This window comes from Heloderma suspectum, chromosome 2 (assembly GCF_057233095.1).
Source record: "Heloderma suspectum isolate Gila_16-S chromosome 2, 16-S_ref, whole genome shotgun sequence".
In the NCBI taxonomy this organism is placed as follows: Eukaryota; Metazoa; Chordata; class Lepidosauria; order Squamata; family Helodermatidae; genus Heloderma; species Heloderma suspectum.
The window spans coordinates 183457813-183472849 of record NC_139459.1 but is presented as its reverse complement, the minus strand read 5'-3'; the positions used below and the strand labels follow the sequence as shown (position 1 = coordinate 183472849).

General features: G+C 49.2%; 1 protein-coding gene across 3 annotated transcripts in view; it reads right to left on the bottom strand.

The window, feature by feature from the left end:
- Window positions 1-400: 400 nt before the first annotated feature.
- Window positions 401-15037, bottom strand: part of OS9 (OS9 endoplasmic reticulum lectin) — a 37948-nt gene continuing 23311 nt past the window's right edge. The window contains exons 10-15 of one of the 3 annotated variants that reach the window (XM_084836638.1): window positions 13598-13686; window positions 9894-10136; window positions 7534-7768; window positions 5863-6030; window positions 2531-2643; window positions 401-1782 (exon numbers count right to left, since the gene is read on the bottom strand). In XM_084836638.1, the coding sequence (XP_084692764.1) occupies window positions 1645-1782; window positions 2531-2643; window positions 5863-6030; window positions 7534-7768; window positions 9894-10136; window positions 13598-13686 (986 nt within the window). In that variant the 3' untranslated portion in view covers window positions 401-1644. The remainder of the gene's footprint in view (window positions 1783-2530; window positions 2644-5862; window positions 6031-7533; window positions 7769-9893; window positions 10137-13597; window positions 13687-15037) is intronic. The other 2 variants (XM_084836639.1, XM_084836641.1) reach the window with 2 other exon arrangements.

Sequence of the window (15037 nt, the reverse complement as noted above, 5' to 3'; positions counted from 1 at the left end):
AGATCAGGGACTGGTGCACTTAACACTAAAGTAAAAAAAACATTAGGATGAGCTAGCTACATGCTATGCATTTAGCGTAGTGTGTAGTGTAGCCCCTGGTCACCTGCCCCTAAATCCAACCCTGCAGTGAGCGGTAGCTCTGGCTTATTATATTGTAAGAGGAACAGTCTCTTTTCCTTCACGATCCTCAATTAAAGGCACCTGCACTGAAGTTTTACGATATATAAAATGTATTTTAACTAGACAAATTCCTTCAACTTGTTCCTACTGGATACTCCTCTGTCAATGTATAAAAGAAGTAACCTGACCTATTTTGATATAGAGATGATCAATGTTACTCCCACAAAGGCAGACACCCCCCCACCCCCACCCCCCACACAAAAGCAAACAACAAAATCAAGGCTGGGTTGATCTGGATTTATTTGATAGAAAAGTGAATTATGAATCATCCTCTGTGTGCCAAGGCAGGGAGGCGGCAGGATTCTTCTAGCCTCACCCCTTCCTTGGGCAGCGATTCCTCACCTCCAGTCACCCATTAAGTAGCCGTGATTGTTCAGCATTTGAAGTAGATCATTCTCACTGCAAGAGATTTCAGCCAGGCTTGTGGCTCGAGACTTCACAGAAGGAACAGCCAGCCCTGTACAAGTGGAGAGGCTGTATTTATGCAGTCTGCACACTCCTATGTCTAAGGCCCTGGTACATGTGAAACAATGCAGCTAGAGAATAGCATACAGGATCCATCCCTCCCCCGCCCCTCCCCTCCCCACCCCGCCCTCTGCATTTCACATTCTCTTTGTTGTGGTCATTAGCCAAAGGCTGCAGCCCTGCATCCTGGCTTGGTTCTGTGCAAGTGTAAAGAAAGTCAAGGAGTTGCTTGTATGATGGAGCATATTCGCTCTCAGCCCACAAAAGACTTCCAGGAAAAATAATGACAGAAAAGGGGGATGTTGGAAAGAGGCCAAAACAGGACAGGGAAAGAGTGTCTTCTCCTCCAGTTTGACGTTTCAAGGCACACAGGTGACACACAGCCATCCACACAAGCCTGGGGCTGGCGTTTCCTCTAAATACACAAGGGCAAATACGTGAGAAACAGAGGGGCAGCAGATCCAGCTCTTCACCCCAATTCTACCTTGCGTTGAACTGAAGAGATTTTCTCCATGGGTCTCCTTTGGTGTGTGTGTGTGTGTGTGTGTGAGTGGACAGGTTCAGGCCAAGAGACTTGGGAGCACACATCATGCCCCTGAGTTGGGTGGGCAGCCTGGCTTTCGCGTCCCTGAGGCCGAGCACAGCTGGCGGGCGACTGAAGGCTGAAGCCCAGAGCCTGGTGTAGGAGGGCGCCGTCATTCTGGCCCTGAGGAAATGTCGCCACTGCTGTCCGAGGCAGCTCCTGGAAGCCTTTATGGTGTAGTGGGGAAGTGTGGCTGGGGGTGCCTCAGAGAAACTCATGCGACAGCAGGGGGTCTGACAAAGACAGTTCACACCTGTGAGCAGGATATGCCCCTCACACCTGCTTTGTGCGCATTCCAATGGGATTCTGGACACGATGGAAATGCGTTGGTGCTCCTGGCAACAGAGCCGGAGGGCACCAGCCGAGTCCTGCAGGGGAACAGCCACGGCTGTCTGAGTCCGGACACTTGGCAAGGTTCAGAAATCCAGCTCATCTGAATCGGCACTGCCGGCAGCTGGCAGCTCTTCCTGGCTGCGCCTCCACACAAAACGGTAGTTGTCTTCCAGCTGGCGCTGCCGCCGCTGCTCCTTGTGAGCTTCCTCTGTGCCCTGGATCTAAGAGAGGAAGAGCAAGGCAGTGAAACACGCAAACGCCACCCGTATCCACGGTGGAGGACAAACCCCAGAGCCTGCCGCTGCGCTGGGACATTCTGGGGCACGAGAAGACCCACACGGCAGGCTGCCACACACGCGGCCCCGCAAGTGCCGCCGGCAACAAGGGAGGGGAGGGCAGGCAAATGCTGCCGCGGATCTACCGGAAAATTCTCCTGTGCACGCCTTAAAACGAATGAGCCATGGGGGATTCTGCTCTTTGGGTCAGGTCGGTGTTTCCAGTGCTGCCACCTTTAAGGGCACCCCAAAACCCACCAACTCAGGCGGTGTCCACACCCCGTCAAGAAACGCTGGGTTAGATCCAGGATCTGCCTTCTGTTGACAGAAGAGCCCTGCTGATGGAAGGAGCCCCTTGTCCAGTGGTTGGGGATCCCCCCCTTCCTCCTCATGCCACAACCCATTCAGCAGCGTCCCCCGACCCTCTGTGGAATATTTTCAGGGGACTCGAGGAGGTGCAGAAGTTTGCTTCTGCCAGCCCAGTTGCACACGCCTCAATCTGGATCCAACCCACTGGGTAGGAATAAAGAGAAGGTCCTTCACAGGGTGCCCCCCCCCCCATCAACCCTAACTGCAGCCAGGCTCCCTCTGTCTTATATACAAGGGCAGGACTGGAGAATCTTCCCCCCTCTCACCCACACTGGAATGATACTCCCCATTAGAACAATGCTAATGATGCGTCTTAGGTCTTCACCAAAATATTGAAGAAGATATCCTTGAGGTTCTTGGTGTCCTCTTCTGATAGCCAGTGGGTGTCGTCATCATCCCCGAGGCCACCCGTCGTCACAATCTTGATTTCAATTTTACCTGCCAGGCACAGAGTCAGCCAAACATTAGGCAGCCCCTAAATGCTTAGGGAGCTACATTTAGGAAAATAGCATGTGAAGGCATGTGACAGGGGTGCAGAACCTTAGGCCGGTGGGCCAAATCTGGCCTGCCTGGAGTCTCAGTCTAGCCCTCTGATGTTCCCCAGATATCCGCACCACCTTCCCTGGCCCTACCTCCTTTCCCCCAACCACTGGGCAGGTTTTTGCCCCATTATAAAAGGATGAAATGCCTCTCCTAAAGCTTAGTCACTGGCAGTAAGCTAAAAGATGCTGACAGTTTTGGTATTTTAGTCCCACCCATCTACCTTTGGCCATGCCCACCCCCCACGCTGAGGCTCTCTGAAATGGGATTTGGCCCTCAGGCTAAAAGAGGTTCAACACGCCTGGCAAACGAGCATGGTGAGGAAGTTTAGTGGACTCACGGGCAGCCCCTCCCTGCTAAGAGAGAAGGTGAGATGACACAGGCCTGTTTCTCAGCAAGAGAAGCAGGGGCAAGAGATGGAGCCATGGGAGGACTAGCCTGGCTCCAAATTACGACGAAGACAATTGCAGGCAAACTACAAAGACCATTTACTCAGGCCCAAATGAAATGCTACTTCAACATGTGACCGTCGCAGTTCTGCATCTCTTCCCTGCCTCTCCCAGTAATACTTGGTTAACGCAGAAGTGCAAGATGGCATTGCTGAGTTCAACATTTCCCTGCCCCCTGCAAACACCTGCCAATGCAGTGGAGTGGAGGCAGGTAAATGCTGAGCGCAACCATGTCACGTCATGCGCCTGCTGTGATTAGGTGTTCTTGAGAGAAGCAGGGAAGAGGCACGTTTTAAAGGCATGGGTGGGTGGGCAACTTGTGGCCCTCCAAACATTTTGGCTTAAAACTCCCATGATCTCTCACCATTGGCTATGCTTGCTAGGGCTGATGGGAGCTGTGGCCCTCCAGATGTTTTGGCCTACAGGTTGCCCGCCTGTTTTAAGAGGTCACCTGTGACTTGGCTCTCAAAATTCCAAGCAACTGGTAAGACAGGGCTGGGCTAGAGAAGTTAGTTTTATAGCTATCTTCCTTCTGGTAGCAAAAGAGTTGTGTGCACACAGATACACAACCAGTTACTGCGGCTCTGGGGTAAGCCAAGCACTTATTCACGTCTTATCCTCTCTCTCCCTTCTTAATGCAAAGAGGGAAAGTGTCACAAGCTTCTTCAAGGGCTGAACATGTGGATTCTGTGGAAGATGTAAGATGTGGAGTACATGGATCTTCCGACATCCCGCCCCCCCCCCCCCCTGCAATATTAAACTGCCAGGAGTTCTTTAATGGTAGAAGAGGTCAGGAAGGAGAAGTGGCTGAGGTGAGCCGATGGGAGCCAGGTTGGATGTCTACACCCATGGTTGTAATGGGATTGTGTGTGTGAGTGGCTGCATGTTGATCTCCAGCGAAAAGAATGCTGGACTTGCCACCACTGAAGAACTCTCAAGAGGGAGAGCCACTAGGTTTTAAGAGTGTGGCGCCTAACCTCATGCAAAGGTAACTAAGAGAGCAATCCCGAGTGTGGGAGGAGTAAAGTGGTGGATCATCCACCCCTTCCAAAGACCTGCCAGCTCGCATCAGCCAGGGTGGGTGGGTGTGGGTGGGTGTGTGCGTGCGTGCGCGTCCCCGCTGGTGATTTCACCAGTACTGTTGTTTCGTTTTACTTCACCCCACCCCTTTCATTTCAATGGGGGGGAACTCTGCCAGATCCAGGCTGATGTAGTTGAGGGGCTTGAACGTGGGACCTACCTGGGGAGTAAAGGAGCTTTTAATCCATGGCTGCCCTGGAACACCATGTTTTGGGGCCCACCACTGGCAAATCTATGCCCATAGAGCTTTCTGTGGGTGTACCGGGGGACTCTGCAATGGACTCCCCCCTACTGACAGTGGAGGTCCTCCTCACTAGTGGAGGGGCACTTCCACCCCATCCAAACCCCCTGCAGCCAGCGGATCTGCAACTTTGGTTTGCTCTACTCTTTACTTGGTCGCAGTCTACTGGGAATTCAAAAAGAAGAGTCAGACTTTGTCGAAGATATAGTTGTTTTTAGAAGCAGAACAAGAAACACAGATTATTCAGTAGAGCCTTGGCCTCCAAGTACCTAGAGATTTTCCCTTTTTCTCCTTAAGGTTCTGGTTTTGACAAATACCGGTTGATTGATCACACTTGATATGAAAAAAAAGAATCAATCCACAATCTGAAGTCAGTGGGATGCACTTCGACATCAGCCTTTCTGTATTGCACGTCCGACTCTTTCCCTCCGCTTTAATGCGCAAGGATCTTATTATATGGTTTGAATTCAGGTTAAAAAACATATTTTTAGACGTTCGTGTCTTATTCCCCCAATTTCATTATTTATCCCTCGATGAATACCATGACTCGAAGCACCTTGGGTAAGTTGTTTAGTTGGGGGGGGGGGAGGGTTTAAGAGTGATTCAAAATAAAGACTTTCCATGTCAAAAGCAGCTGCCAGCAACAGTCCTTGAGGTCACACACTGAAAAGCACCGTTTGCCACCCGATGCCTCCCTGAACAAGGCCTTGCGTAAACTACGGGGGCTCCAGCCATCATAGGGGACCTGGTGTTGAATATATGAACCTGCCTTCCATTGAATCAGAGCACTGGCCTCTCTATCTAACCTGATATTTCAGCCTTCCTCCCCACCCTGGTGCTCTCCTGATGTGTTGGATTGGAACTCCCATCATTCCTAGCTGGCTGAGAATGATGGGAGCCGCAGTCCAACACATAAGGAGAGCACCAGGGTGGGGAGGAAGGCTGTGATCCTGGGCACTATTCCCAAACAGATCTTTAGGCAGAAGCCTTTTCTAGACCTTTTTAAACTGGAGATGCAGAGAGAGAACCTGGGGCTGTGAGAGAGAGAAAAAACCCACGACTGAACTACAGCGGCTCCCTAATCACTTCTTTAAGTAAATGGGGGCAACCGTGGCCTCGAAAACCTTCGCAGGAGAAGGCATTAATCAGATAATGTCTTGAGATGATCAGCTCAGGGTGGCCCATGACTCCACATACGTTTGCCATTGGAGTCCTCCAGTGACCTCGTGTCCCTGGCTGCTCTCTCCGAAGGGATGCTCCCCAACACCCCTCGCCCACCCGGCCCGGAGAAAGGCTCACAAGCATCTCCTATCACCCGCTGCCCAGGCTGCATGGCTGCATTATTACCTTCTGCCTTCAGGCCTTCCTTCTCCAACAGGTCCTTAACCACACTCTCTATGTGGCGCAGCTGTGGGTTGTCCCTGCTCATCTCTTGGACTCGCAGCTCCTTCTGCTGAGCGCTACCTGGCTTTACTTTAGTGACCCTGACTTTCACGCGCCCATCTGGGTCGCCATCTGAGACAGAAAGGGGACAGAGGCATGTCAGTATGCCGGCCTTTGCGGGATGGAGCGAGAGAGCTAGCAAGGCTGGGTACAGTCTGCAGTCGAGAGAGAAAAAGGGAGCTCTTTCCTGCCAATTGCATCAAATGTCTTTTGAGCACAGTGTGGAGTGGCTTCAAAGCATTCAGAACTTTTGCAAAAGCAGAAGAAGTTCCTCCGGACAGCGGAGGAAAAGGAAGGCAAGAAGTCACAGAAAGGCGTGGAGAGAAGCCTGTCGGCCAGGCCTGCACCATGTCTGGCCCACCAAACTGAACGCAGCCCACCAGTTATGTACAGCAACCCACCAGGGGCACTATAAACCTCCTGGTTTTACGCCCGGCCTGGGATTGCAAAAACAGGGGAAGGACTTGTCGGCCTCCTGGCAGGCTGCGGTATATGGTCAGCGGGATGCATTCCACTGGGCGGATCACACCTTGTGCAGGCCCACAGTAGGTACAGGGAATAATAAGTTGCCTCCGGTGTTGGAGAATGGGTATTCCAGACAAATGCACAACCGGGTATTAGACACAGTCCGGACACAGTCAAAAGGCAAAAGCCTTTCCCCCTCCCCCAAAAGGGAAGAACTGGGGATTTGACTATGATGTACGAAACCCAAATCTCTTTAAAGCAAAGAATTATTCCCTTTGCCTGGAAACTGGTGAAAATGGCTGAGCAGCAGCAACAAACTGAGAAGCAGGGATGTCAACGGTGCTTGGTGAGGCCTTTTTCTCCCATGGAGTAGACAAGCTTCACGGGAACCAAGGCCCCTCATCTGTGGGAGTTTCCTGGCTCCTGTGGCCACAGGGCTTCCCCCTAGTCACGCTCTTGGCCAGCGGCAAGGAAAACCACATGGAAAACGGCTGAAGACCCGCATCTTTCATAATGTGCAAGTAGTTAAACAAGACCCCAGAGGGGCCTCTGGCAGAGGCTAGCTTTGGCAAGTTCTGCCACACACATCCCAAGACTTGTGTCCAATATTTGTTTTGCCCAGCGATGAGCATCCCCAGCCGCTTTCCAGCCTCTGCCTGGCAGAAAGTTTCTGAGCACGAGTACAGATAAGGAAGGAGTAGCCCCCCAAGATGTCTTACCCCATGGAAATTCAGGGACTTGTCCTACAAGTTCCTACCGCTTTCCTAGTTACACCACAACTTCGTAGTCTCTTGCTTTCACAATGTAGGTCAGCCTTTCCCAACCTGATGCCCTCCAGATGACTTGGACTGCATCTCCCATAATTCCAGGCCAACATGCTGGCTGGGAACTGTGGGGCTTGCAGTCAAACACATCTGGAGGGTACCGAATTGGGCCAGGCTGATTTGGGTTAATCCCTGGCCCTCCTGCCTTGGTCAAGGGAGAGCGCTGTATCCCCTCTGCTGTGCTGTTTATGGCAGAACAGTACCCCCTACTGGCTGATCCAGAAATATGCTCAAATTTGCTCATATACACAACAATGAAAGCCACCTCATAGACTGAGGAACATACCAGTTGCTGGCTTGACTGCCTTTTCTTTAGCAGCATCCCCTCCATCTGTGGCTGCCTCTTCCTCCTCCTCCTCCTCCTCCTCCGGCTGACGCTCCTGTCCCTTATCCCCTTTATTCGGGACGTTGCCAGGATCCAGCTTGTCAATCAGTTTGTTGAGGGTTGAGGCCAAAGACTTGGAGGCTTGTTTTCGATCAAACTCACCTTTCAGGCCTTCCGTCTCTAGCTCATCCTCCACCTGCCAAGCACAAGCAAGCAGAGAAAATGTATGGGCCAAGATGTTTTCAGGGATCAAAGTTGAGCCTGACTGGTTTGGCTAGTAGGCTGGCTCATTTCCTGCAATCCAGTGCAGGATCTGGATTCATGAAACTCTTTCAAAGCAAGTTTCTAGTCCTTGCGATGGTAGAAATACACTTCTGAATGCCCTAAGTGGCTGCAAGGGATAGCAGAAGAGGGCAAAACTCATGTACCTTGTATGTATTGCCATGTTCTGCCCTACTTGTTACACTGCTTTGCACAAGCCACATTGGGGGTGGGGAGGGAGGTCAGCACAACAAACGTGTGGATGCCAGGTAGGGATCTGGGATTTAACTGGGGTGGGCAATCAGCTGACCATTGCAGAGACAACAAGTGCAAGTAGCCTTGGAAGGTGATTTCCTGGACTGGGAGATGATGAGAGCTCTCTGGGGACATTCACCACCCAGGTGATTAGAACTGCGTGAAGGGGAGAGCAGAACCATGCTTGCTGGTCCTGGCCTTACCCTTCCGTTGCATCCCTGTCGCTCAGCTCCACAGCTCTCCATGTGTTGGAGAGGCAAAGTCTACAGCAGGGATTCTGCTTTACAGAGGGAGGCTCCCTGCATGATTGAAAGTCCTGCACAATCAGGATTTTAAGTCGTACAGGCAGCCTACCCCTGCAGAACAGGCTCCCTGCTGCAGAACGCCCCCTTCAATGCATGGAGACGGGGATGTGGAGAAGGCGGGGCCAGCAAGCACAGGCCCTGCTCGCCGCATCATACATTTCTAATCGCATGATGGGTGAATGCCAACGCAGGGATGGAGAAGGCTCGAGGGCGTCATTGCTCACATTAACGCAGAACTTGATGCCGCTGATGGTACAAATCTGGCAGAGGCGCCCAGAGCACCGGCAAGTCAGGCTGTGTGGGATCAATTCCAGTTCTTACATCTGCTGATAGACCCATCTTCTGGACAGGGTGGTCTAATCCAGGGTTAGACAACGTGGTGCCTGCAGCCACAAATGTGCCCCCAAGCACCTTTCTTGGTGCCCGTCAAGGTGCCCTACCTCCCCCCACTTAAAAAAAACACCTTAACGTATTTTCTTACTGGTAGCTGGGATTGCTGTGGAATAGGTTGCTGTTGGTGCTGAAAACTCTGTGTTCAAAGGAGTTGTTTAATGCATTGGGGCTCACACCCCACCTCTGCCTTGTACGCAGTCTTTTGGGCAGGCTACTGGTCCTTTGCCATGCCCACTAACAGCAGCCATTTGGTGATAGTGCCCAGGGCAGTTTCTCAAATTGCCAAATGTGCCCATGACCAAAATGTTGCCTATGCCTGGTCTAACCTTTTTAGAAAGCCATCACCACATCTTGTAAATGACAAGTGGCAATGTTGGTTATAAGCTATTTAAAATATTTTTTAAAGCTGGTTTGCAGGGCTATGGCCTCACAAAGCAGCATACAAAAGAAGAGCCTGGTCTGATACAAGACACAACAGCCGCAGCAGCAAGCATAATGGCTCCTTGGCGAAGCTGCTCAGAATGCAGAAGCCAGTTTTGAATTCAAGTGAATGCAGCTTTAAGTAGAAAGGTCTTTATTCCTCACCTAAATACCCATCCAGAAAGGGACAGGCACATATCAATAGGAAGGGAGTTCCCACAGGATTGGGGCCACTGCCAAGAAGGCCCCATCTCTTGTACTTGCCAACCTTAGCCATGGGCATTCGAGAAAGACCAACGTAGGTTGTAGTGTACAGGCAGGATTATAGGTGGTCCATCAAATGGCCCAGGCCCAATTAGATGTTGTGTAAACCAGTACTTCCTCTGTAAGTCCTGAACGAACTCCCAATCAATTTCACTGGATAATCCCAAACTCTAGTACTAAGAGGGAGCAAAAGAAGAAAGTTTCTCTCCTCACCATTCATCATTGTATAAGCTAATCTTGCACTCCTCCCCTTCCATTCTTTTCTAAAATTTAGCTGTTCATCACCCAGAAGGCAATGGGAATGCAAACAACAGATGATCAGGAATAAATACAGAACTTCTAGGACTGGGTCCAGCAGTACTTTTTGGCGGGGAGGGGAGGGCAGGACAGAAGGGAAACAGAATTAGTCTCATAGATCCTGACCTCATCAATAATGTGATCAAACTCCTTCTCCATCTCAGACTTCACCTCTTCCTTCAGCTTGGCCATTTCGGAGTTAGGCAGCAAGATGTCTTCCAGTTCCTTCTCAAACTTCCCCAGCAGATCTTCTTCATCCTCCTCGTCCTCCTGGACCCCTTCCTCCGGCTGCTCCGTCCCCAATGTTGGCTCACTTTTTGGGGGGGTTGCTTGTGACACTTCCTCTGATTCACTAGCCTTCTCTTTGCCCTGGAAGGACAAAGAAGATCTCAGAAATTGCAAAGGGATTGATGCCCTCTGTATGCCTGGCTTTTGAAAGAAATAGGAATGAGATTTGTCCAAATCATATGCTAAGAAGTCAACATTGATGACCTCCATAAAAAAAAAAAGCTAATTAAGTACATTTGTATGCTGAATCATCTGTTTATTTATTATGGTAGGGACAAGAAGTTATGTAGGGCCCCCAACTATGGCTCCCCTTTTGGATCAGGGATTTCCCTAGATCCTGTTTATGCATTTTCAAACTTCAGTCATATATACTAGAAACTTGCTTTAAAAAATAAAAAGGTGCACTATGGTGGTTTATGGGCTTAAGAATAGTCCTTGTTGCAAATAAGTATAATTGTATGAGCTTTTAAAAAAATTTGATATAGTGGTAAGATTTATTGTGCAGTTATTATTGGCTGTTATTTTTGGTGCTGTTATATGGTAAAATGTAAAAAGGAACGCTGATTAAATAAGTCTTCTGCACATCACCCTGCACCTCAAAAAAGAAAAAAGGGGGGAAAAGGACGCACAACAGATATTCGAGGTTATTCAGAATATTCAAAATTCTGCACCCAAGACATAGTTGTTGCTGTTTTGCTTTTTCTGCCCTTGTGTGGAACACACAGACTCGGGGATCTAGTCAAGTGTCTTTGCAGAGCCATGTTGATGCCGGAGGCAGAGTCAAATGACACCCCGCCAGGGTAAAAATGCATAAGGACAATTCACAGTTCGCTGCCCTTTCATGGTATCCCCAAATCTGCCACCTCACTCTGCGCAGGGCAGAACTGACCCTATAGCTTGGGGAAAGACGGCTATCTCTCCCCCCCCCCCCCCCCGGGTTATTTTGCTGCTCGAAGAAGCCAGGTAGGCGGCAGTGTCTGTATTGGATCCTCCACAGTTCAGCCAAGCGGGCCAGAGAAGGCTGAAGCTCCTGCCCGCCTGCACTGCAGGGATCAGAGGGGCAGCCCGGAACAGGGCCGCAGGGCAAAGCCCTTGGAGTGGCGGTGCAGTATGATGATGGGGGAAACCTGGCCCAGCAACACAGAGCATCAGTGCTCTTCTAGGCTCGCTTATTCTACTGGCCCACTCTTCTTCAACCCGCTCGCTGGGCTGTACCCTCCGAGGGACCCTTGGCCTGGCCATAAGAAATGCAAACCATCAGATCAGACCTGGGCAGACGTCTGGCTTCTTGGGTCCACTTTGGTTTTGTTTTTTTTACCAGAACCCTGACGTCTGCCCATGGGAGCCCGGTATAAAATGGGTGCTTGGGGAATGGAGCCACATACAATAAGTGGGCTCAGGAGGAGGAGCCCATCTACTACAGCACTCCGTGAGCCATACACGGCAATCACTTGGCTCTGCAAGTACAAATCTACTTCTGAATGACTACAGATCAAGGATTCTAACAACCTGGTTTAAAAAGGAAAAAAAAAAAAAACCTTTGTTGTTGTTGCCAAAAAACCTCTTGCTGATCTGCTGCAAGCCATCCAGAGATCTACCGGTAGATCATAGAATCATAGAATACTAGGGTTGGAAGGGGCCTACAAGGCCATCGAGTCCAACCCCCCCTGCTCAATGCTGGAATCCAAGTCAGAGCATCCCTGACAGATGACTGTCCAGCCTCATCAGCTGGAATCTGGCTTCTTGTAACGTGAGCCCATTACTCCGTGTCCTGCATTCTGGGATGATGGAGAAGAGATCCTGGCCTTCCTCTCTGTGACAACCTTTCAAGTACTTGAAGAGCGCTATCGTATCTCCCCTCAGTCTTCTCTTCTCAAGGCTAAACATGCCCAGTTCTTTCAGTCTCTCCTCATAGGGCTTTGTTTCCAGTCCCCTGATCATCTTTGTTGCCCTCCTCTGAACCCTCTCCAGGTTGTCTGCATCCTTCTTAAAGTGTGGTGCCCAGAACTGGACACAGTACTCCAGATGAGGCCTAAGCAGTGCTGAGTAGGGGGGAACTAGTACTTCCCAGGATTTGGAAACTATGCTTCTATTAATGCAGCCCAAAAGAGCATTTGCCTTTTTTGCAGCCACATCACATTGTTGGCTCATATTCAGCTTGTGATCGACAACAATTCCAAGATCCTTCTCACTTGTAGTGTGGTTGAGCCACGTATCCCCCATCTTGTAACTGTGCATTGGGTTTCTTTTTCCTAGGTGCAGAACTTGGCATTGATCCCTATTCAATGTCATTCTGTTGTTTTCTGCCCAGCACTCCATTCTATCAAGATCACTTTGAATTTTGTTTCTGTCTTCCAAAGTATTAGCTATCCCGCCCAATTTTGTGTCATCTGCAAATTTGATTAGCATTCTCTGCACCTCCTCTTCCAAGTCATTAATAAAAATGTTGAAGAGCACTGGGCCCAGGACTGAGCCCTGCGGTACCCCACTCGTTACCTCTCCCCAGTTGGAGAAGATCCCATTGATAAGCACTCTTTGAATCCAATTCTGTAGCCAACTGTGGATCCACCGGATCGTTGTTTCATCTAGTCCACTTTGAGCTAGTTTGCTCATCAGGATATCATGGGGCACTTTGTCGAAAGCTTTGCTGAAGTCAAGGTATATTATGTCTACAGCATTCCCACAGTCCACAAGGGAGGTTACTTGATCAAAAAATGAGATCAGATTCATCTGGCAGGATTTGTTCTTGACAAATCCATGTTGGCTTCAAGTAATCACTGCATTGTTTTCAAGGTGCTAACAGATGGATTGCTTTATCATCTGCTCCAGAATTTTCCCAGGGATTGATGTCAGACTGACTGGTCTGTAGTTCCCAGGTTCCTCCTTTCTACCCTTTTTGAAGATAGGGACAACATTAGCCCTCCTCCAGTCATCTGGCACTTCACCCGTCCTCCATGATTTCTCAAATATAACTGACAGTGGTTCTGAGAGTTCTTGTGCCAGTTCCTTTATTACTCTAGAGTACAGTTCAACTGGCCCTGGAGATTTGAACTCAATTCAAAGTAAGTAGGTGTTCCTTGACCATATGCCTATTGATCTGAAGCTGCAGTCCTGCCCCTTCAGCCTGCACTTCGCCTTTGCCAGGGGGGTCATAGACCCTCTTTTGGGAGAAGACTGAGCCAAAGTAGGAATTGAGCACTTCTGCCTTTTCTTGATTTACATTCTGGCCCCCCATGGGTTATGGGATGTCAAAAGAGCAAAAGAACATGAGGGTCCTGCCAAAGTGATCAGACCAAAGATCCATATAGTTCATCATCCCACAGCGGCCAACCGGATGCTTCCAGGAAGCCCCCAAGCAGGGCATGAAGACAGTAGCTCTTTCTCCCCGCTGTTGCTCCCCAGCAACAATTTTTCAATGGTATACTGTACCTGAACTGGGAGGTTCAACTTAGAAAGCAATTCCACATGTGCATCAAAGATATTTGCCTTGGCAATAGGCTAAACCAATCCCGGAAGAAGTGTGTCTTGCCTCAGAGCCTTACCTTCTTGGCATTCTCCTTCAAATCATGGATGAACTGAACCAGGTCTCCGGGGTTCCGGATAACTTTGAAGTGGATTTTTTTCTTGAAATCTGGAAAGATCCAGGCAACATGCGTTAGACCCTCTTGCAGACCAGGGGCTGGCAAAAATTGCCTTACCAGAAACACACACACACACACACTGCACCAAGAAAAGCTGAATTCTGAAGCTTGTAGAAGTTACATGGAAATTTGCATACATCTATTTGCTTTGCATACTTTATTCTGCTTCTGCTGATCAGTGGGTGCCATTACTCCTCCTTTAAGCTTCTGTAATTAAACCAAGCATTACCCACATATTCCATGTACACCTTTGGCTGTCTTAAGTATTAGAAACTTGCTTTAGAATTAAAAATATAAATGAACATTGAAGATGCCCCGTATGCTGGATGGAGATGTTCAGTGTGCTGAATTTTGTGCCCGTTTCCATGCTTACGCTGTTTGATCGCAGTTATTTATAAAGTGCCCTTCATTCCAGTCCCATGGATGCGGAACACAACGGAGCCAGAGAATGTAACATTTTGTGCTTGGACTTGAGAAACTACTCAAACCCTAACTCAGCCATGAACTTGCTAGCGGACATTGAGTAAACCACTCTATTTACTTAAAGCATTTTTACCTTGCTCTTTAGCTGAAAAGAGTCCCAGAGCAGCTTATATATGATCAACCAAATGGCAGTCCCTGCCTGCAGGCTTACAATCTAAAGGACACAACACAAAAGGAAAAGGGGATGGGGAGGGAAAAGGAAAAAAGCAAACTCAGGTGCTAATGCTAAAAGTTATATAATAGAACTTATGATGACCAGCTGGAAATGAAGGAGGAGGAGTCTGATAGAGCTGGCCTTTCAGCAGAGCTGCAGGAATAGCCCTGTGTGAAGGTTTGAGGCCTACAGAGGCAAAGGGAGAAAAGGTCAGTCTTAGAGGCCTGGAGTTTTCTATTGGGAGGTAACCCTGAGAGGAGTAATTTCATTTCTCTGGTTGGGTGTCAGTTTCATTTCTCCACTTAAGTTTCATTTCTTCAGGTTTGAAGCAGTACCTTCAGTTTTGAGAGAGGAGGGTATATAAAGAGAGCAAGAGTGCCAGTAAGAGCAGAGAGACAGCCAAAGCCTGAAGTGAGAGCAGAGTCTGAAGAGAACCAGGGAGAAGCTGCCTAGAAAAGTCCAAGGACAGTGAGGGTAAAGGAACTTGTGTTTTGCAAATTTTCTTTTCTTTTAATGCCTTTTGTATCACTCAGCTCTATTGTGAAAATACCTTTAGTTGTAATTTGTTTGCTTTAAATCTACTAGTAAACTGTTATGGTTAAACCCCAAGTGTCTAGAGTGTCAGTCGCCCCATGTCTACAGCCTAAACCCCACGTTACTGGGAAGGGGAAGTTTTAAAGAAGGAAGGTGGGACTCTTAAGGAG